This window comes from Lissotriton vulgaris, chromosome 8 (assembly GCF_964263255.1).
Source record: "Lissotriton vulgaris chromosome 8, aLisVul1.2, whole genome shotgun sequence".
NCBI classification, from domain to species: Eukaryota; Metazoa; Chordata; class Amphibia; order Caudata; family Salamandridae; genus Lissotriton; species Lissotriton vulgaris.
In genome coordinates, this window is record NC_141696.1 from 233,269,675 (window position 1) to 233,291,826 (window position 22,152).

A 22,152-nucleotide genomic window follows, 5' to 3' on the forward strand; every position below is an offset into this window, starting at 1 on the left:
AAAGACGGGGGTCAGCGGAGCCGGGAAGCTATGTGGCCATCTTGCTTGCTGTCGTAGCTCCTCCTCCGTGTGCTATTTGTTTTGTTTTTCCCCATTCCATTCTGTCAATACCAAGAACTTAGAGACTGGTATCACTCATTAGAAATAAAATATGAGAGCTGTTCGAAATGGGGGTCTTTAGTTTGCGCCTTATCCAAGTAGAGACCCTTGCTTCTAGTCAGGAAAAGAAAGTTACACATTTTAGATAACCTCTGCTCACTCCCTTGGTAATTTGCCTCAAGTTAGACAGGTTTATCCCAAAGCCAATGTTTAAAGTATTTGCACCCATCACACAGTAACACAGTGAAAACAATACAAATGGACACCACACCAGTTTATAATAATAACGTCTCTTTAACAGCAAGGAATTATTCAACATAGTTAAAGAATTTACCAACCCCTCAGCCAACTCCAACGACATCACCCCCTCTCAAGCCCTCTGCGACTCCCTAGCTTCGTTCTTCCACAACAAAATCGCAGACATCCACAACAGCTTCGACAACCGACCCGGAGACCAACCCACCCAACCTTCTGCAGGACCTTCACCCCCCTTGAACTTCCTTAATGACTGTAACCCAATCTCCACTGAGGACACCATTCGCCTGTTGAACTCCATCCATTCAGGATCCCCCTCAGACCCTTGCCCTCACCACATCTTCAACAAAGCAGACTCCATCATAGCACCACACCTTCGAGACGTCATCAACTGCTCCCTCAAATCCGGCTCCTTCTCAGAAAGCTGGAAACACGCCGAACTCAGCGCCCTTCTGAAAAAACCCACAGCTGACCCCACCGAACTCAAAAACTACCGCCCCATCTCGCTCCTCCCATTCCCGGCCAAAGTCATCGAGAAAGCTGTCAACAACCAGCTCGCCGTCTTCCTCGAAACCAACAAATCCCTCGACTCCTCACAGTCCGGCTTCCGAGCCAAACACAGCACTGAGACCGCAATCATCGCAGCAACAGACGACATTCGAACTCTACTGGACAATGGAGACACAGTCGCCCTCATCCTCCTCGACCTCTCCGCAGCCTTCGACACAGTCTGCCATAGCACCCTTCTACAGCGCCTCAGAAACATCGGAATCCAAGGAATAGCACTGGAATGGATCACCTTGTTCCTCACCGGAAGAACCCAGAGAGTCCGCCTCCCACCATTCCACTCAGAGGCCACTGAAGTCATCTGCGGCGTACCACAAGGGTCCTCACTCAGTCCCACCCTCTTCAACATATACATGAGCCCCCTCGCGGCCATCGCACGCCAACACAACCTCAACATCATCTCCTACGCTGATGACACTCAACTGATCCTATCACTCACCAAAGACCCTAACACCGCCAAAACCAACCTTCATGAAGGAATGAAAGATGTAGCCGAGTGGATGAAGCACAGCCGTCTGAAACTTAACTCAGACAAAACAGAAGTCCTTATCTTAGGTACCTCCCCCTCCGCCTGGGATGACTCTTGGTGGCCAGAGGCCCTTGGAAAAGCACCCATCCCGACGGACCACGCACGGAACCTGGGCGTCATCCTGGACTCCTCACTCTCTATGAACAGACAAGTCAACGCTGTTTCATTATCTTGCTTCAACATTCTTCGCATGCTCAAAAAAACATTTCGCTGGATCCCCACTGACACTAGAAAAACAGTCACCCACGCACTGGTTACAAGCCGCCTGGACTACGGAAACACCCTATACGCAGGTATCACTGCAAAACTCCAGAAAAAACTCCAACGCATCCAGAACGCATCAGCCAGACTCATACTAGACATCCCACGTAAAGACCACATCTCTAATCACCTGAAAAACCTCCACTGGCTCCCCGTCAATAAGAGGATTACTTTCCGCCTCCTAACCCACGCACACAAAGCACTTTACGAACTTAGACCCGAATGCCTCAACACACGACTTTCCTTCTACACCCCCTCTCGCCAACTACGTTCCTCCAACCAAGCGCTTGCCACCGTACCTCGCATCAATAAAACCACCATGGGAGGTAGATCCTTCTCCTACCTCGCAGCTAAAACCTGGAACTCACTCCCCACTCACCTTCGTCTCACTCAGAACCACCTAGCATTCAGAAAGCAACTTAAAACTTGGATATTCGACAAGTAATTCCCCACCCTTCTTCAAGCGCCTTGAGACCCTCCGGGTATGTAGCGCGCTATATAAATCTTTGACTTGACTTGACTTGAAAATGACACAAATCCAACAAACACAATTCAAAATATGACTTTTAACACCTTGGCTGCGATCGATATCCCCCTCCTGTGCTGGACCACAATAAAAACGGGTGTGGTCATGACAACCTGAGCTCGTCATGAGCATGGAAGGGTTAAAAGCGTTACTGCAAAAATACAGCTCATGGAAACATATAGCTCCCACTGGGGCAATTAAGACGTTGTGACAGGTGCAAACTCATAGTACGGTACCAACTGCAAGGTACGCGGGCCAACCATGGAGTCACACAGAACCCCAAGCAACAGTACCTTGATAAATGAAATCAAAAGATGGTGCATGGCGTCGTGGAGGTGAGTCATCAATGGCCAAGGTAAGGCCAGCTCATTACTGCTACGGGGAAGTCGAGGCGTCGAGTCCGCGAAGAGGCGAGGTGTTGAATCCGGGCAGGCAAGGGAGTTGAGGCGGCAGTGAGGCGGCGAATCTATTCAGCAGTATGGTGCCAATGAGTCTGGAAAGTCACCCATGTCGAGATACAGGCATCGGTGGGCATCGGAGCTGCGGCGCAGGTAGTGTGGTGATCTTAGCTTATTGACATGATAGTGCTAGATCCAATTGATTTCTGGCAGTATATATATCCAAACTTATCCTGACACTGGCTTTGGTTGGCTGTGTGCTTTATGAAATGTTTCTGTGATGCTAGTTTTATTAATTCATAATTACTTACACTACTTAAATCTAGTTCATAATTTGTAAGACTATCCACCAATGGAAACCTTTGTGATTTTTGTACTGTTGTTTCATTTCTGCTCCAGTAATACCACGCTTTAATTAGCTTATAGCCCCAAGAATAATGAAATGATGCCAGTAAAATGGCTCTCCGTTAAAATAAGCCTTCTGAGATACTATTAATACAATCAAAGTCATTTCACAGAAGTAAACAACATATGTCTCCGTCTGTGTCTGTCCCATGATTGCTGTTAAAAAAAAAAACATTTTCACAAAAACATTTTTGAACGTGCCATAAATCAATGTATTTTCTATCTACTTTTCCATTTGTGTTTTTTTTTTTGCTCCAAACTTGAATCTGCAGGGACTGTCCCACCTTTCTGACATCTAGGTTTCTTTGTGATCCTGGGTAGTAAATGTATATAACGCCCTGCACAGTAATTGACCAGTATGACAAAATGGTTAATTCTTCGAAGCAGGCTAACCTAGGGCCTTTAGACAGACCCCCCAGGATATAGCGGCATAAAAGTGCAAATTTAGCGGCACAAAAATGTAAATTTAGCGGCACAAAAATGTAAATTTAGCGGCATTATTGCGGCACTTTATTTTACTCGAAATAATTCCTTTTCAGCCGTAAATCAATAAAACCTGTTTTAGCATAGTATTCCTCATTGAAATAGGCGTGGTTAAAGTTTCTGCAGCTCTACAGAAGCACAGCTCCTATCTACTAACCTACTAACCTTGTGGGAGGGGGTGTATTTCTCCCTGTGATTTTCTAGCGCCCATGAGTGCACCCCTGCCGGGGCACCACTTTCACCGCACCCTGGGTGCAGTCGCACAGCTCCCCTTTGCTCCATGTGTGCAGTCACACAGCCCCCATTTGCTCCCTGGGTGCAGTCACACAGACCCCCATCTCTCCCTGGGTGCAGAGGTACAGCCTCTTCTTGTGTTGCGTGCACTGACTCCCTTTTATGGGTAGTGCTGACAGGGCAGACATCTCGCAATAATCATCCTTCAGAACCAGGTTCCCCAGTTCCAAATCTAGTAGCTCTGAACATGGTGTCACATCCTCTCCCCCACTGAGAGAAACTCGCACTGCCTCAACTAGTCTATAACCCAATTGTGCCCGCTATAAACACCTGGATGCGGCTCAATTTAAATGACACACTAGACAAGAGCAATATCCTGCCTGCCAAAAAAAGTAACATTATCCTGGAAAAAGCAAATACTCATAGGGAATACAAAATTAAGTAAAGCATGTGAAATGTAAGCAGGAAAAACATGGTTATTTTAACGCTTTTACACTCACTATTCAGAAATCAGTGAGTGCTTTTGCCTGAAAAGTTAAGGGCACAGAATGGACCCATTTCAATGTCCATTGCTTATATCCTTACAGAATGTAAGCAGTATAATAAAAAGACCAATTCCCTGAACACCGAGACGCAGTACACATTTTGTTTTCCAATCCATGTGTTGCAGTGCCTCCCGCACTGGTGCACTAGTTCCCGCCAGGGGGAAAACAACGCTATTCAAAGAAAGACAAGTAAACAAAAGAAGAGCTTCACTGGCAAACTCTGTAGAGTGGCGCAAATGTGTTTAGGTATGAATAAAATCAATCTGCCCACTTTGCTATCACTCTGTTTGGCTTTATTTAGTTATTTTTCATGTTTTGAACCTTTCTTTCCCACAGCTTCACTTTGGAACATTGCTTTCATTGGGCCGGTACTGTCCAGTACGTAGTACACAGCACTTTTTTATATTGAGAGAGAGAGAGTACCGGCACTTCTCAGAAACAAGCAGGTACTTTGTTACAGAGTACCTGCACTTCTATTTATCTATTTCAAGCACTACTCTGGAATTGTAAAATATCACAAAAAGACGTCAATTACATGTTTTTCTTTTTTGGATCCATTTCACAAGTGCACAAATCAAGGAACGAAGAAAAGAGACTGGGAGAACCGTTTCTGAAGGCAGGGATTTCAGTAGGAGAGAAACTGCTACACAAAGAGAGGGAAGAAAAGGGAGGAAGAAAGAAAGGGGGAGGGCAGTTGAAGCGGCAAAGCAGACACGGCGTTTTCTGTGTGCAAGAAGGAAAAGACAGTCCTTTCCCTTCTCTGCGCGCCCCTCCCGTCCCCGAGCTGGAATCGTAATTTTTTATTCTTTCCAGTCCCTGCAAGCTGAAGAGAAGCGATACTTTCCTCGCCTCGCTCCTCTTTCATAACTTTTGTAAACAAAGGAGGAAGCAGGCATCTAATAGCGCCGTTTGACGGGATGACGTATGGGCGCACAACCAATGAAATTGCATCATTTTTTCATGCCTACCGGGAGAGTTATTTTCGCGGGCAGTTAGGTAAATATCGCGCCCGTCGCGCTTGCCAGCTGATTTCGCGATTTTTTCGTGAATCGCGAAATCGCGAAAGGCTGGAGGGTCTGTTTAGAAAGCTGCCAGTTTTCATAAATATTTCCGGCTGGGAGCAAAATCTTAGAGTGAGCCTGTTTCCCAATCAATACGCTTTTTCAATGCAACAGCACAGTTTCAATTTGGTGAGTAATTGTTAAAATGCCTTATGTGAACCTAATGATCTTCCTCAAAGTGTCCAGGAAACAGACATTAGTCCTTAATTGTAGATATTTTAAGATCTATTATAAGTGAAGAATAAGATTTTCTTTGAAGAGTTGGCATCAAAATTTGCTAAATAATTTATGCTGTATTTCAAGTTATCAAGCTCAATTAGTGTTAGCAGTGACTGTGTGACATCTTGTGTTTATTTTTATTTGCACTCAATTGTGCCCAGTAATGAAGCATAAAGTAGTAGACGGTTGTATGCGAGCATTCTGCATGTAAATCGTGGCGTATATTCAATGTGTGCAAACAGCTGAAGGACTAGGGCTCTTTGCAGGACTAGAAGACAGGAAGAGCTGAACTCAGTGGGGACTGTAAAAAAAAATACAATTCCCATAATCAGCCCAGAGGAAGCAGTGCTGTGTTTTTTTAGACCTGAGCTGGAGTTTTTTTCCGCTCTATGTAGAACGCGGAGTTCCGAAAAACTCCAAGGAGGGAACTTTTTTCCTCGTTCGCGCTTGCCAATGTTAAGTTGGCGAGCGCGAGAGAGGAAAATCTTACTCCAGACCACCTCCTGGCAAGATTTCTCTACACGGGTGGTAGCTGATTGTCGCTCTGGCTCGCGTTGAGACACCATCCGCTCACGTTGGGGAAGCTGCCACTTGAGTAGAACATCTACTTGAGTGGCAGAAAGTAGCAGCGCCCTCTTGCGCTGCGCGTGGTGCAATTCATGCTGATTTTACAGCGTGGGACACACACGTGGCACTAAAAATCAGCCTGAACAGCTCAACGTAATGCACTCCACTGCTTGCGGAACTTCACGTAGTGCGGCAGAGTTTTATTTGTCACTTTAAAGAGTTCCCTGTAGTGGAACTCTGCGAACTCCACCCAGGCCTAGTTCTTTTATTAATAGGCATTTTAGCTTCTGTTGAGGATTTGTGGTCCTGGATTCTTGGGTAGTCCCTGGAGTATTGGAATATTTAATACATTCTCTTTAGACCTGATTGCCAAACCCATGCTTTCTAGCTCATATATTTGGAAAACTGTGTAACGAGAAAGAGTTCCCTTATTTGTTGTTTAAAATGATGGTAATCGAAACCACAAGAACGTCATGCACAATTGTTTGTCTTATTGAGCTTGGTAGCTCTGTGCAATTGAGGACCAGATATGAAATATGTTTCCATTGCTGTTTCCAGCTCTCAGCAGAGCCATGCTGATATGTATTAAGTGTCCTGAGTAGTATTCAATGGGTTTACGGTGGAATTACCATCCCCACACCATTACAGTTTTTATTGGGTGTGGAACTGCATCTGGTCATGTCACCTTTCTGTCTGCTCACATTTTTCATCTGCGGAGAGCAAGGTGGAAAATTTGAGTGGATAAAAGCCCAGAATTCAGGAAGACAAGTGGTAAATGGCCTGGTAATCTTAGGACTCGCATATTATTCCCCACTCTAGGCCTCAAATTTACAATTTTTTGGTAAAACGAGTGGTAAACCACCTGGTAACGTTGGGGCATATTATCAAGGGGGTTTATCTCCGCTTTTTTGGCTTTAAAAGCCAAGAAAGCGGAGATAAAATTATCTCCCTATTACCTAGCTGTTGCTAACACCAGTTAGCGACAGCTAGTAGGAGATAGCGACCATCTTGGGCCCCACTTTGCATGTCAGTGATATTTATCACTAATGACATGCAAAGTGGGCGTCCAAGATGTTAGCGACTGGAAACAGTCGCTAAGATCGCTATCTCCTATTACCAACTTTTGGAGATATTCACGCTAAGCGTGAATATCTCCAAAAGGTAACACCTGCCCTGAGCAGTTCTTAGCCATGTTATCCAATGGGAGGTGGATAACATGGCTAAGAGCGTTAGCTCGCTAATGCATGAATATCGCTGACTTTTCAGCGATATTCATGCATTGCGGCCGATTTTTATCGCATTTGCGATAAACCTTGGTAATACCAAGGTTTATCTGCGATAAAAATCGCCGCAGCTCGGCGGTAATTTTTTCACGCTAACCAAGCAATAGCGATAATTATCGCTATTGCTTGGTAATATGCCCCGTTGATACCAATGGCATGACTGTGTGTACACAGCTCGCAATTGGGCCTTAAGTGGTAAAGTAATCCTTTGACAACCATTGGTGGTGTCTTTAATCAATGTTGGAATATGATGGACTCTTGCATTAATACAAATTTATTTTAGTGTGGACTTGCATATTGTGCCAATATTTTCCTAGGTTTTTTAACACATGTTCATGCGCTACAATTCCAGTGTACGACAATCATTAACTCTGGGCTCTAATTGCAGTGTTAATTAAATCATGTGTTTCATTTGTTCATTTTCTCCACACCAAGGTTCCTGGTGATTCACCCAGTCGGTTAAATAAAGTATGGAGGAAGGTTTGTACACATCTAGTTTGCAATACACCCTTCACTTGTGTTTCAAAACCCATAGCTTGGGTTCTGCCGCAGTCACGGATTGCAGTTTAGAGGCATTACTTTATCACAAATGCTACATGTGTGATAAAATGGTTTCCCTCTTGAGGCCTCCTGCCCCGCAGCTTATAAATCCGAGGGATGTGATGGAACAGGAATAAATCCGAGTGTATGAGAGTGTTCCTGAGACGGATGGGGCGCTCGGACGTCCAGCCCTGATCACTATCTGAGTTCAGCTGCCCCTGCAGCAGGCAATTCCCTGTGTGATACACACAAGATTTAATGAGTTATTTTCAAGAAGAAGAGCAATGCAGTTTGCTGCAGGGTGGGAGGATGCAAAGTCAGCTGAAGGTTGGTCTTAGTCTGGTGAAGGCCTACGCGTTGAGCGTGCAGCGCCGACATGCTGTACACATTTGTGCAGCATTGAAAACTATAGTTAGCCATGGTTGTCAATTAGGATGTAGCCAGGGTAGCAGCTGACGCTCCTAACTTAATTTCTGGTACCCTTGGCTCTGCCCTTACCACCCTTGGTCTGGGGGGTTCCAAGAGGGCCAATACAAATAGAACATACACGAGCCAATCAGAGCCGTTTACTTTTTTTGTAATTTGCTCTCCTTGATCTCCCCCTGCTTCTGACCAATACCAGGAGCCTGTTTAGAGCTAATGGTGAGCCAAGAGGCCAGCCCTGTGATGTCATAAGGGGTAAAACATGATGAGTGGCTACTTTCTATGAATTTGGCATTTTCGTGTATTTAGCTCAGCTCCTTTGATGGAAATAATCAAATTAATACGGGAAGAGGACAAACAATATCATTTGCCATACTATTCATTTTGAAAGTGCTATGGCATTACATTTTCAATTGATTTTTACTGCTTGAATAGCGTTTTTAAATAGAATTGCTGGCAGAGCCTTGCAGGACAATGGCTGATCACCTTGCCCTTGCCATAGCCTTTGCTACCTGATTTAGCCCCTCTATAAACCAATTTTCAGCTCTGCACCATTATTACACTTCACCGGTATTACCGCAGAATGCATCTGTAATGCCAGCAGATGACCTGGGAATACCACATATTTACTGGTCATATCAGCAAGGTCTCTGGAACCTTTTTACTCCTAAAGGTGGCTTCAGAAAATGACCAACGATGATTGCTCCCAGAAACACTACACCACTCTCTAAAATCAGTGATAATGATTACTGCTGATGGTGGTAGTGCTGGCAAAATTAAAGATTTTTACAAATGTTATTTATTGCTGATGTTTTGGCTTGTATTTTACTGCCAGCATCACTGGTGGTAAAACACTGAAAGAAATTAAGAAATCTTGACTTGTGCTCAACCTGCAAAAGTACAAAGTAAACAAGGTTTTCCCACTTAGGGTCAAGCTCTAAAGGACGCTTTGAGAGGTTACTTGAAACGCTGATGGCCTGATTCGCAAAGTGCCTCCGCACTCCTGATGGAGGCCCGCATTCGTGAGGGAGTCCCCGCACTCAGGGCGGAATCTGCGCATTGTCGCCAGCACATTGCGGAGATTCCACCCTGAGTGCGGAGACTCACCCACGACTGCTGCACCTCCGCCACAAGTGCGGAGGCCCTTTGTTCATCAGGCCCTGAGCCTTTTTCCAGGCAAGATTTTCACCATAAGGTTCAATGTACCCCTTCGTTCTGGGCGAGCGTTATTAGGAAAAATTGTGGAAAAAAGTATATATGTGGTGGATAGATTACACACAGTATCTCATCTACGTGCATTACATTTAGAGTTTGTTTTATTTATTTTTGTAGTAACTATATCAAGTTGTCAATCTTTTATTGGATGAAATGTCCTAAATATTATGTTTTGGCAGGTGCAAAAAACAATGGTGCACTGCAAATACTAAATATGAATTGAAGTGTTCCACATTAATATCCTACTTCCCACGCACTATATAGTAAAACATATTTTAAACTCAAGCAATTCTCTGACAGCGGAAATATTGACAATATTAGAAATTATAATCAATGAAGGAATTGTGCACCATTTAAAATTATATTTGGAATACATATTTCCCTTAGAAAATAAGGAAGCTGAAATTATCCGAAACTCATTAGAGTCATGACAAGAAAGGTAAAAGCCCACAAGTAAACCAAAACCATATGTGCTATAATATACCCTAGGGTATTTTTGTCTCAACATGGGAAATACATCAGCCACTGTGTGGTGTATAAGGAAATATTTAGCCATAGTTGCTGCAGGAAAATATCTGCTGGCCAAAGTACCAGGGTGCACATGTGAGACACCATCACTGAGAATTCAATACCATAATCCGTTTTCAACTTCAGTAAAAGCAAGAGCAGGAATAAGATAATAAGCAAACCAAATAGTGAGATATGAAAGGTTCTCCAGCCACTGCAGATGCGCTTCTTCTGAGATAACTATGCTAACTCTTTTGATCTTGACTTTGTTTTGAGATTGAAGGTCCTCTTTTGAAATAGACAATTGGTGAAGAGGATTCGCTCTCCACCCTGACCTAAGAAAACAATCTGGCTCTTATTTCCATAAATGACAAACTTCAGAAGATGTGCCACAGTTTTTGAGATGTTCACTTAAGAGGGAAGTCATGGTATGAATTTGTCACTAAACTGCAATCCTCCCAAAAGAAATCTCTAGTGACCTACAGCCTTTTAGTCTCCTCCTAGTGATGCCATCCTGACCCTCTTTTGTATTAAACTGTATTATTTTGCTTTTATAATGTGATGCACTGTACTGAATTTAGTCTTCTGTTTTTTTTGGGTTATATTCCCGCCAGTGTTTAGAGAAATTATGACGGTTAATGCAAAACACTTTTCCTTTCTAGGGCGCTTCATTATATCGAAGACCTAATGTTCAACTGTAATTGTTCAGGACAATGTTATAGAAACTTTGATGTCTAGCTCACTGACCTAAAATTGGCTAAGGTGACCGAAAGTCGGTACCAATGGACAATGGTTTGGTAAACTATGCGAAGTTTCTCATGTCATTGCAGTGGATTTTGGGCACACCACCACATCCACATAAAAGAACTAACATGGATATTTTACCACCTCATGACATCTCTCATTAACATTCAGCAGTGAGATGCCAAGGAACAACCAACTTAAACTTTCTTCCATAGTACACAATGAAGAAGAGTTCATTTCAATGAGCAATGTGGAAGAGTCCAATGATACTATCTTTCAAGTTACTACCTTATCAGTCTGCGGGTACTTCTTCAAAAGCACCCCACCTCCCAGTAGCTCGTCTGCCTTTCTTTAACCTCATCCATGCTCCCTCGATTCCCCTCCGGTGCTGGGGCCCCATGCAAATGGGTGTGGTCATGACGGAACGGTTCCGTCATGAGCACAGCTCAACCGATGCTCATGACGGAACCGTTCCGTCATGAGCAGCGAAGGGGTCAAGAATTAGTATGCCATACCTTCAGCCTATCCACGTGTTCATGTGTTTATCTCATTCACTTTACGTAACTCTGAATTTATCTTTACCCCAAACCTATCCATGTTCCTAACTCTTACCATTTCACCAACCGTATCCTAGATTTGAAACTTGTCTCATCCTGACCATAACCTTTTACTTATCCCTAATCCTAATCCGAGCTCTAAACCTCACTTTTATCCTTGTCCTAATTCTAAACCTTTCCCTTATTCTTATCCATGTTCTTGTTTTACCTTTATGCTAAACCTAGATCTTACCCTAAAACTATGAAACATTTTTACCGTTATCCATACTCTTACACCTGCCTTTCATTTTCCCATACACTTACCGATAAACTAAATCTAGCCCTAACCATAACCTATCCCTTTTTCTTACCAATACAATATCACTTTCTTTTATCCTAACACCAAACCTTTCCTTATCATTACTCATTCTTTACCCTTAACTTTACCTTTTCCCTTATCCTTACATAAAGCCTAACTCTGATCCTAGCTCTAAACCCTCATCATTATCCTTGCACTTATACTTTCCCTTATCCTTAACCTGACAAGAAACCATCTGTTTTACCTTTACTCATTCTCTTATCTCTATCCTAACCCTATGCTTATCCATTATTCTATCCTTAACCATTCCCTAGTCCTAACCTTAAACCTGTCTCTTACCATGACCCTCAACTTAGACCTGTCACCTTAACTTTCACCATAGCCTTCCCTTGAATTCAGACCCTGAACCTTATCTTCCTGATGACCCTAAACATATCTGTTGCTTTTACGTGCATAAATGTATTTTGGTCAAGGTAATGATAGTGACAAGGCGATGATGTGGAGCTAAAAATGAATGATGAGGTGAAGTTGATGAAGCAAGTTGATGCTAAGGTAATGGAAACAATGGAATGAAGGCTCCTCGTGGAGCATTGTATGCTACCATCCTTCAGACCTTCCCCGGTTTGCGTATTTGCACGTGTATTAACTTCTGCATATGAGATCTTTGCAAATTAGCAAAAATAATTAATAAAATGTCACCTTATGCCAAACTCAATGACACATAAGGCAGCTTTTTACTTTTTTCACTTTAGGCAATAACCTAATTTGCTCCTGTTTCCACAAATTTCTAGTATTTCATCTATTTACATTATAGATGTCTACTGGTCCTAAATGTTGACGACTGACTGGCCCAGTGGTCTGTGCATAGGATTCTGCAGCTTACAGAATGCATAGCATAGGGGTGTGTCAATAAAGGCTTTTTAGGATCCAGGAGAGTCTGAGAAGCAGAAACTGTGGATCTCTGCACACAAAATCCAAACATTAGTCCTTAAGGCAAGATCAGCATCTTAGGTCATGTGGAGAGGTCATTCACCCCTACAAGTTTAATGCAATGACCCTCAGTATTAGTGGCCCGACAATCCCTGAGGTGCCGGAAATGGAAGTTAGTGGTTCCACCAGGAGTACAGGTGATGAAGTAATAGTGTAGGAATGTTGCAGCTCTCTTGTTTGCACCAGGACATTTCACCTGGACGCAACAACTGGTCAAAGCAGGCAAATTATCTGGCCAGAAATGGGGAATAACATCCTGGAATCCGTACAGAGACACTGGTTCATGTACGTTATTCCTGATTCCTACAGCCTATCGGTGACACTTGCTGCAGTATTTTGATACATAATGCGTTGACCAGAGACAGTGTTGTAAATGTGTGGGTGTTCCAAATAAGTGCAATACCTTCCCCACTTCAAAGTGCTTTTAAATTTATATCTGTATGGAAAATGTATACCTGGGGCATAAAGTGGAAAAGAGCATGAATCACGCTCGAAGGATCTGGTAAAAGATAATTTTACTTGGAAACATTCTTTACATGCAACAATTAATCGAAATTGTATATTTAGTCAGAGGTCACAAATGTGCTAACACTACCCATTGTTATGTTCCACACAAATAGGGTTAGAAGAAACAAATATAGCCAGGAAGTTATGGAAAGGATTAATGTGGTACATCTCTGGGATGTGTAGGGAAACATCCATGGTAAATCCTGCCCTGCTTTTTAAAGCTTATTTGAATAATTTGCAGCTTGCTGGAACTGCACCACAAAGGGGGGAGGGGGGGGGGTGCCATCGTGAAGCATAACGAGGGCCCTCGTTCACAAATGGTTTGCAGGTGTGGCTTTCTCTCTCTGTAATATTTGTACAAAAAATGTGTGTGCCCCATCTGTTATCTAACAAGTGGCATGAATCATAAAAGGCCATTTTCCATACCCAGAGGTTATATTTTCCCAATTAGTGAACACATGAACCACGAATGTCGACATTAATTTTTTATGTATATAATCATAAATTAACATTTTTAGACATCGCTAAAGTTCCCAAGGGTTGAAGCACTCATCACAACTGAGTTTGACCTTTAGGGCTGTGCTCATATTTTGACCCAGAAGCATAAGAGCCTCAGTAAAACTGCATTTAGTCCAACTTTTGGCCTCAAGGGGACATATTAATTTCTATTGCTGGCATATTCCAGGGATGTTCCTCCGTAAGAGTTACTTCTGTTCACTTGTCCTGTTTTTTTTTGTTTCTGTCATGTATTGCAGCAAGTACTGATACATGTCCCATAATATATTTTAAGATAAGTTCTGAATTTGTCCCTGTGGTTGCTATTTGTGGCAGACACTGTCGCTCATTTTTTGGGGGTGGGACTTATGCTCATCATGAGGCTTTGCAGCAGAGCAAAAGAGAGAAAGGTGTAAAAGGGAGAAGAAGAAGTAAGAGATGCATAGGACAAAGACTAGGCGTTCTCCAACTCCGTATTCAGCAGTGGCACAACAGGCTCCCGAAACAAACTTTGGGCCCCTGCAACAAATATTTTGAAATTATGCACTGCATAGGCCATCCATGGTACGCTATCGGATGATGTTATGATGGTGGTAAGGCAAACCGTACTAGGTCACTCACACCATGAAATAATACCATGACCTATTTCTTAAATTTAAGCACCAATTTGTGCCACTCTCACATTTCCATATGAAATACTATTTCAGAACTCACCTTAGTGTCTGATGCCTAACTGAACACTTCATCGCACACATATTTCTGCCATATTCTTTTCTTCAGGTTTCTTTAGGGTGGTTTGGCATGTTTCTCCCCATCTAATGATAATAAATGGCACCACAATCCCGGGAAAAGACCTCAAGATTCTGCCTGTAATTCCTCTGTTCTGTTTCATTTCTTTAGATCGGGCTTTGGAATTCAAATATGGGCCTTAACATGACCGAGAGCTCAAAAGACAAATCAACCAACATCACGGACTCGTTAGCCAATCGCACGCTGATAGTCACCACCATTCTGGTAAGCTGTGTTACACGCTGCCCATGGATTTCATCTTCTTTTACAGGCTGTTGTTTGTGCAGCTTTACTGCACTTATGTCTCTGAATTTTGTTTTACTGATTTGTATGGCTTGGAACATTCCTTTTTTTACCTTTTTTTGTCCTCATACCACCATTGTATGCAAATAACAGTCTGCCAGCCGTTCTGTACCTCCCCAGGCTTTTGCGATAGTTCAATAGCCCTGCGCACGTGCCCATCCAGTGCCCTGGTTACGCGAACCACGCAGGTGTAATCATAGGATTGATAGAGATAGATCTTAGGTTCTTGTAATACCACTCCAGTTCTGGAAAGCCTCCCAAATTTTAGAATATGTATTACTCTCCAAATCAGTATCCATTTTATAAATACTTTTTACTGCCGTGTTTCCAGTCTATCCCAAGGGGCGGGGCAGCTTCGATCCATTTTTTTACAAATTTCTCGCCTAGCGAGGAGAACTAGATAAAAGAGCAGGGCCTGCTTGTCACTAGTAAGGGGCCGACTCAGCTTATATTCTACTCCCAACATTATTAATAGTACGCTTATTTTTATGTTAGCAGATAACATTTCATTTATAGTCTTTTCCACTGTAGACCAGTACTCCTCTAACAAAGGGCATTTGTAAAACATATACCTGTCGTCGAGACTCAGTACACCACATCTGTGACTTTTTGGGGGGGCATCTGTTACAAACTTTGCAGGCTTGGAACATTCTTAATTTAACCCCTCCCCTGCTGGTGACGGAACCACTCCGTCATCAGCCGCGGTCGCGCTGTGCTGATGACAGAGCGGTTCCGTCACTGCCCGCTCGGCACGCCTGCGCGGCGGGGATTCTGCGTGTGCGCTGAGCGTTCCATTGAGCGGGCGGGGCCGTGACCGAACCGCTCCGTCATGAGCACAGCGCAACCGCAGCTGGTGACGGAGCGGTTCCGTCACCAGCATGGGCGCGCCGCGCGGCCCCCCGCCTCTTAGCACTGCGGCAGAATAGCCGCCACAGTGAAGGGGTTAAAAAGCTGATTAGTGGTCTCAAAACTTATCACGTCTATCCAAAGATGTGTACATGCACCAGAACTTAAGTATGATTAATATCCAGAAAGTAGATAGCCAATAAAAATATGACATGTCCTTGTCCTGTGTAATTTGATTCCATCACTACATAGTATATGATGTGGTATACTAACGTCCCTATAATATTGACTCTATGCTTCTAAAAATGAGTCTTTAAGGAATTCAACATGTTATTTATAATATCTTACTATAGAAAATCCAAATGAATTAATGACATTTATCTACCTACCCCCAAATGACAGCCAGAGCATAAGAATGTCAAAGATCCCTGGCTAGGCAGCACACTGATGAATGAGATAATTTGTAACATGGTGCCTAGGAAATAGGTTTTTTGTTTCCTGTTTGGTCAAACAGGTGGTCACACAAAAGGCAAGGAGACTTTTCAGAATTCCTGATGCGATTGCCCTGCTAGATCCAGGTATGGTTTTATGGTAGGTCTGGGTGACATAGAGGTACTTGGTTGTCACTCGAAAGTAACAACAAATTTCCCTCGCTGATACCACCTCTGGAAGCACCTAGGGGCAGATTTACAAGCCCCTTGCGCCACTTTTGCGTCACTTTTCCCATGTCAAAAGTGACGCAAAAGTGGCACAGGTGGCTTGTAAATCTGCCCCTTAGTTTTCAAAACACAGAATCTAAGCACTAAAGGGATCAGTGTTTAGGGGCTGTCAGCCACACTTGTAAAAGAAATGTTTAATGTTACTCAATTTCAGGCTGAAGAAAGTGTACATAACGTGATGGCATTACCTAAAGTCCATCCTTCTCTGCTAAAGCTATTGTTAATTCTTCTAAATACTCTTATGTTCACCCCTAAACTTTTTGCCTTTTTTGTGACCTGATATTGGTAGTTTTTGGCCTCTGCGCACTTTAGCACTGTGGCCCAGTGTAAAGTGCGTGCGCACCCTGAGTGCGTGTGGTGAGATTGACCTGCCCTCCAATAGGAATGCTTGGGGGATATGTGTATCCATGGTAATTCCTGGTATGAGAAGAATGCAGGGGCGAGTTTGGTATGTATGAACTCGTGAGAATAAATTCTGTGCAATGGTGTGCGCAGATTTATGGTGACTAGTGGAGAAATGCCACTTTTGTAAGTTAGAAAAACAACACAAGGGCCAATGCTGAGAACTTCTTTAGAAGAGAAAGGCCATATACAACAATATCATGAAAAAATAATAAGCATTTCCATACTTCAATCATGCATGGCCGTCCAGTCATACCATACCACATTCATACACAAAGATTAAACAATAACAAACGAAGAAAATGAAGAAATGATGGATCCACGTATTGGTCAGAAGTCGATTGGAACAATCCCTTTTGATTTTGCAATTCTAGAGTCTTTTTAAGTGAATCAACACCGAGAAAACATTTCTCTGGGCATTAATGAAGGGATTTAATTTTTAGCACAGAACGTATGGACCAAATACGGGGATAAGATGGTCCATCTTATCCCCGTATTTGGTCCATTTGGCTTCATTTTCTTCGTTTGTTATTGTTTAATCTTTGTGTATGAATGTGGTATGGTATGACTGGACGGCCATGCATGATTGAAGTATGGAAATGCTTATTATTTTTTCATGATATTGTTGTATATGGTGTATATTTTGTATATAAAAATTGTTCCTTCTCCATGCACTAAAAAGATGTGTTATAAACAAAGCAAGAAATATTAGAAAAGAAATAAAACCTTTCTATGTTGCAAATGTAATTTAGCTGGTCGTTTCTGCTCACCCTCAAACCTCCAGCCTTTCTCTTCTAAAGAAGTTCTCAGCATTGGCCCTTGTGTTGTTTTTCTAGCTAAATTAGGCTCAGCCTAGCTGAGTTATGAGTCAAGACCCCGGTTGTTTTTTGACTTTTGTAAGTTGGCATTTCTGTGTGCTATGTTTCTGCCTGCCTGATGTGATTTGCATGTCTGGCTTGTGAGTGACAGGGGATGGACGGTGTGGTGGGTCAATGAGAAGGGGGAGCCAGCCCAGTGGTGAATAGAGAGATCTGTATCTTGATGGGAGGGGGAAGTTGCACCTGGGACCTGAATGGGGTTGTGCCTTCCCTCCACAACGTTGGCCCCGCCCCCTGTGGTGCGTCTGATCCCTGACCCCACCTGACAAAAGAGAGAGGAGCTGAGCACAATAAAGTGCTCCAAAGCTCCCCAAACCAGTCCTAACTGGTATCCCCAAGCCCTGTGCTGTGACACAAAGGAAAAGGGTTTATAAATGAAGGGGCTGTCACCCCATGAATTTTGTTCTCTGTTGTGCTATTCCTGACTTGAGGGGGGCCTGCTGCTGCTGGGCTTTAGGAGGAACTGCCACTAGGGACTGCCTCCCTGCTGGAGGGCCCTGTGAGTTGGCCTGTCTGGGCCCAGCCTTTGCCCCCTTTCTCCTGAAGGGCTTTCCCTGGACTGTTGGACTTTATCTATGGGCGCGCTTTCCCTGTATTGGGGAGAGGGCTGGAGACCTTGCCCTAGCGCTAAGAGAGCGCTTCTATTGTTCATTTGCAGCTCTGGGCTGCTGCCTGGGGATTACCCCACATTATGCATCTGGAAATAGCGGGTGCCCACCACGCTTGTGTGCTTATCTGAAGGAAGGGGAGCCTACCCCGCATTTCTGCCACCGATTTATGCTTTATTACCGAGCGGGTGCCCACTCCGCATTGCTGCTCCTTTTGCGGGTGCCCACCGTGCTCTGGTGTGCATATAAGAGTGGGAGTCCACCCCGCATTGCCACCGCCTGGAGGAGCTGCCCAGAGCTGAAGAAAATGGGTACCCACCCCACTCTTTGCCTTTTTTTTGAGGTGGGTGCCCACCCAGCACTGTGCCACACCAAAGAAAAGTCACTGCAGCGGCCTGGTGGAAGGCGGAGCCAAGAAGACGAAGTTGCCAGCCGGACGTCCTGCCCAAGTCAGCCTTGCCTGCGGCTGTGGAGAGGAAGCCAGGAGTCTGGACGAAGGGCGGGAGCCTATCCCGCCTCTGTCAGTGAGGAAGTCCCGAGTGATGAAAAGGGAGGGAGGAGCCCGCAGGCTCATTTGAAGCTGCTAAGAAGAATGCGGCCACACCCGGGACCTCACGTGCGACTGGAGCCCCGCTTGACATGGGAGTCCGGAGAAGTGGAGTGGAGCCTGCAAGGTCCCGTGGAGTGGGGCCAATCAAGAGGCAGCCTTGTTTTTATTTGTTGTTAAAGAACTCAGTGGGGCTCACACAGGCAGTGCTGGTGCTGTTCGGGGCACATTGGCAGTGCCTGTTGCTGCCACAGCTGCCCCGCCTGACAGGGGGCAGCTGCAACATGGGACAAAGGTATTTACAGAGCCTCACAGTGGGGCTCACACGGCACAGAGGTGCCAGTGCCATTCCCAGCTGCCCTGCGAGACCGCAGGCAGCTGCAACATTGGGGGCATTTTTGGTCTTATGCTAAGGAAGGGGTGTGGTGCACCCCCCCTGCTCCAACACCAGTGCACTTTGTGGTTGGTAGCCAGGAGGTCATTGGAGAGCCCCCCCATAGAGCCCTGACATTCTGGATGTTGGGCATTTGAGCCCTGGTGTAAGGCCAGTTGGCCTGGGATCATTTTGGGGGGAAGATTGGTAGAGCGCCCGGCCCTGCAAAGTTACATAATATGTTTATGCTGATGATTGGTGCACACAGAGTTCATGATAATTGTTGCCTAAGGTGGTTAGGCTTATGCTTATGAGATTATTACATAATATGTTATAGGCCTAATGTGAGGATAATTCTGAGGTCAGGTCTTTACCAGTAGTAACTAGTTGTGTGCTATTTATGTTTACTATTTGTGCTACATTTACAATTTGTGATTTGTGTTGGTTTTGACAGTGGCCAAATTGGCCCAGTCATGTGTAAATAATCCCCTGTAAATACTGCCTAAGTGCCAGTTGGCACAGTGTTCCTTGTGTGATTATATTCTAATGTGTTTTTATAATACAAAGGCTATTTTTATATAACCTGGTGTGGAGTCTCCTTTTGTAGTGTGCCTAGTGTTTTCCTGCTGTGTGGGTAGTGTGCAAACGCTTTACACATTGCCTCCGGGATAAGCCTGACTGCTCGTGCCAAGCTACCAAGGGGGTGAGCAGGGGTTATCTTTGGTGTGTAACTCCCTTGCCCTGACTAGAGTGGTGGTCTCTGCCTGGCTTTGGCACAAGCCTTAGCCAACCAGAGATCCCATTTCTAACAGTCACTATACCAGGCACCTTAATCCAGTGAGATGCTTAAGACAGGATCTCAGAACTCTAGTGCTAAACCTTCTATATCCTGTTAAAAGGATTCCAACTTTGCTAATGACAATGCTGGAGCTCACAATGTCTTGGGGCAAGTTAGTCTGTGGTCTTCTTCCTACCTCTACTAACATAATTCTTTGTCTTTCTAGGGTGTTGTGGTAAAGCTTCACATTGAGTGAAGCTTTAAAAAAATATATATATATATACATTTCAATGGAAGCTTGTTTTTTATGCAAACTTGGTCCATGCTAGAATGCTGTTTGGGCTGGATTGGAGCTCGGTAAAGATTGATTTGCTGATGGCTGGGTGAAAACTGAAATGAACAAAAGAACAATGGTTTGGACAAATTGCAAGCATTCCTCCCATCACCTTTTTTGTGTTTGATGTTCTGCTCTCGATGGTAAGAGTATGCCCAGACAAGGGTCCCATGTTCCCTGTGCCACTGGAAACAAGCTACACCCGAATGGGGAGCCCCAATGAGGGCAAAAGTGATCTTGGGTTGCTTGTGCTCTAGTTCAGTAAGGGCCTGGCTTGATAGTTCAGGCTCAGCTGTTCCTATTGGTGCAGTGACAAGAATGATGATTTGCATATGGCTGGGTCTAAATTCCGGTGGCATGATGGGCAAAAGAACAATGGTTTGGAATGCTGCTCTGGGCAACTGCCAGCGGACCAAAGAATTGCAAGTATCCCTCATCAGCCGTTGTTTGTTTGATGTGCCGCCCTAAGTGGGAAGGTATGCCCAGATGTGGGTCTTGTACTCACTGTGCCACTGGAACCAAGCTACACCCGACTGGCAGCCCCAAATCAGGGCAAAACCAGTCTTGGGTTGCTTATGTCCATGTTCAGGAAGGACCTGTTCCTAGAAGTTGAAGTTAGACCGTTCCTATTAGACCAGGGTCAAGACTGATTGCACATAGCTGGCTCCAAACAGGATGGTATCGTTTTCAATGGAAGAATGGGTGGGATTGCTACTTTGAGTGATTGTTGGTGGTTAGATGAACTGGAAGCATTCCTGCCATCACCGTTTGTGTGTTTGCCATACTGGAATGGGTCATCACTTCATTGATAGGACGCCTGCCACTTGCCTTGTCACCTCTTTTTATAAACATTGATCTAATTAGGAATGGCATTTTCGTGACACTTTTCTACCCTTTATTGAGAACCATTCTAATATTTTGAATTTGGTTGATGAATTTTGCTGTCATTACCCATACCAGGATTTTTGTTTTTATAATTTATGATTAAGAATACTGTCTCATTGTGCATGTGCATCTTTGGAACGAAACAACAAGTATGAAACCATGCTAGTGAAGATCAGCCACTCTCACTCCAGGCGCAATATTGATTTTGCTTTAGTCAAAAAAATGTATTTCATATTATGGGCAAATGTAACTGTCTTATGAACCACTAGTAATAAAGTAAGAACTTCCAAAATACTGCAAGGCTTTTTTTTAAAATATATATATTTATTTGAATATTTTAACAAAACACCACAATGCTTTGTTCTCTTTTATCAGAAGAGTTACACACACATCTAAAGGTGTCTTAATCTTATATCTAAGGTGGTTGTGGGTTCTCTGACAATGCATGCTTAGGCAGAATCAATAATATACATATTTACAGGACTTCCTCAGGCACCAGACTGTTCTCTGTCTCTAATTCTTAGAATCATTGGTCAATTGAAAGGCAGTGATGCTGCTCAAAAAAGGTAAATGTTCTGGATCTTGAACTGTTTTTTTATGTCTTGATATCTATCATTTACCTCTAGTTGACAGAAAACCTTAAATATATAAAGAAAATAAAAGCAATTCCTATGCATTTCATTGTCCTACAAAGATACCCCTATCTCAGCCTATGGGACGCTTTTTCAGCATCTAAGGAGAACAGAAATGTCTTGCCTGGGTCATCTTTGACTTGCCAGATCATGTGCGTAAGTGGTTAGAAGAGGAGCATAAAACCTACTTGTGCAGGATGTATGAAGAAGGGGTATGAGGTTTTTCAGGCAGTTCACTAGGATCTTAGCCAACATTTTGACATTGCTATTGATGAGTGAGATAGGCCAGTAGGTGGAGCATTCAAAAGTGACTTTGCCCCGTTAGAGAGTGACCGAGATCCTAGCCCTGC

The 22,152-nt window shown here is 43.8% G+C and overlaps 1 protein-coding gene across 4 annotated transcripts in view; it reads left to right on the forward strand.

Annotated features, from left to right (window-relative positions):
- GRIK1 (glutamate ionotropic receptor kainate type subunit 1) overlaps window positions 1–22,152 on the forward strand; it is a 959,769-nt gene that overhangs the window by 678,543 nt on the left and 259,074 nt on the right. For 2 of the 4 annotated variants that reach the window (XM_086934009.1, XM_086934010.1), the window contains exons 9-10: window positions 7,868–7,912; window positions 14,609–14,722. In XM_086934009.1, coding sequence (XP_086790135.1) covers window positions 7,868–7,912; window positions 14,609–14,722 — 159 coding nt within the window. The remainder of the gene's footprint in view (window positions 1–7,867; window positions 7,913–14,608; window positions 14,723–22,152) is intronic. The other 2 variants (XM_086934011.1, XM_086934012.1) reach the window with 1 other exon arrangement.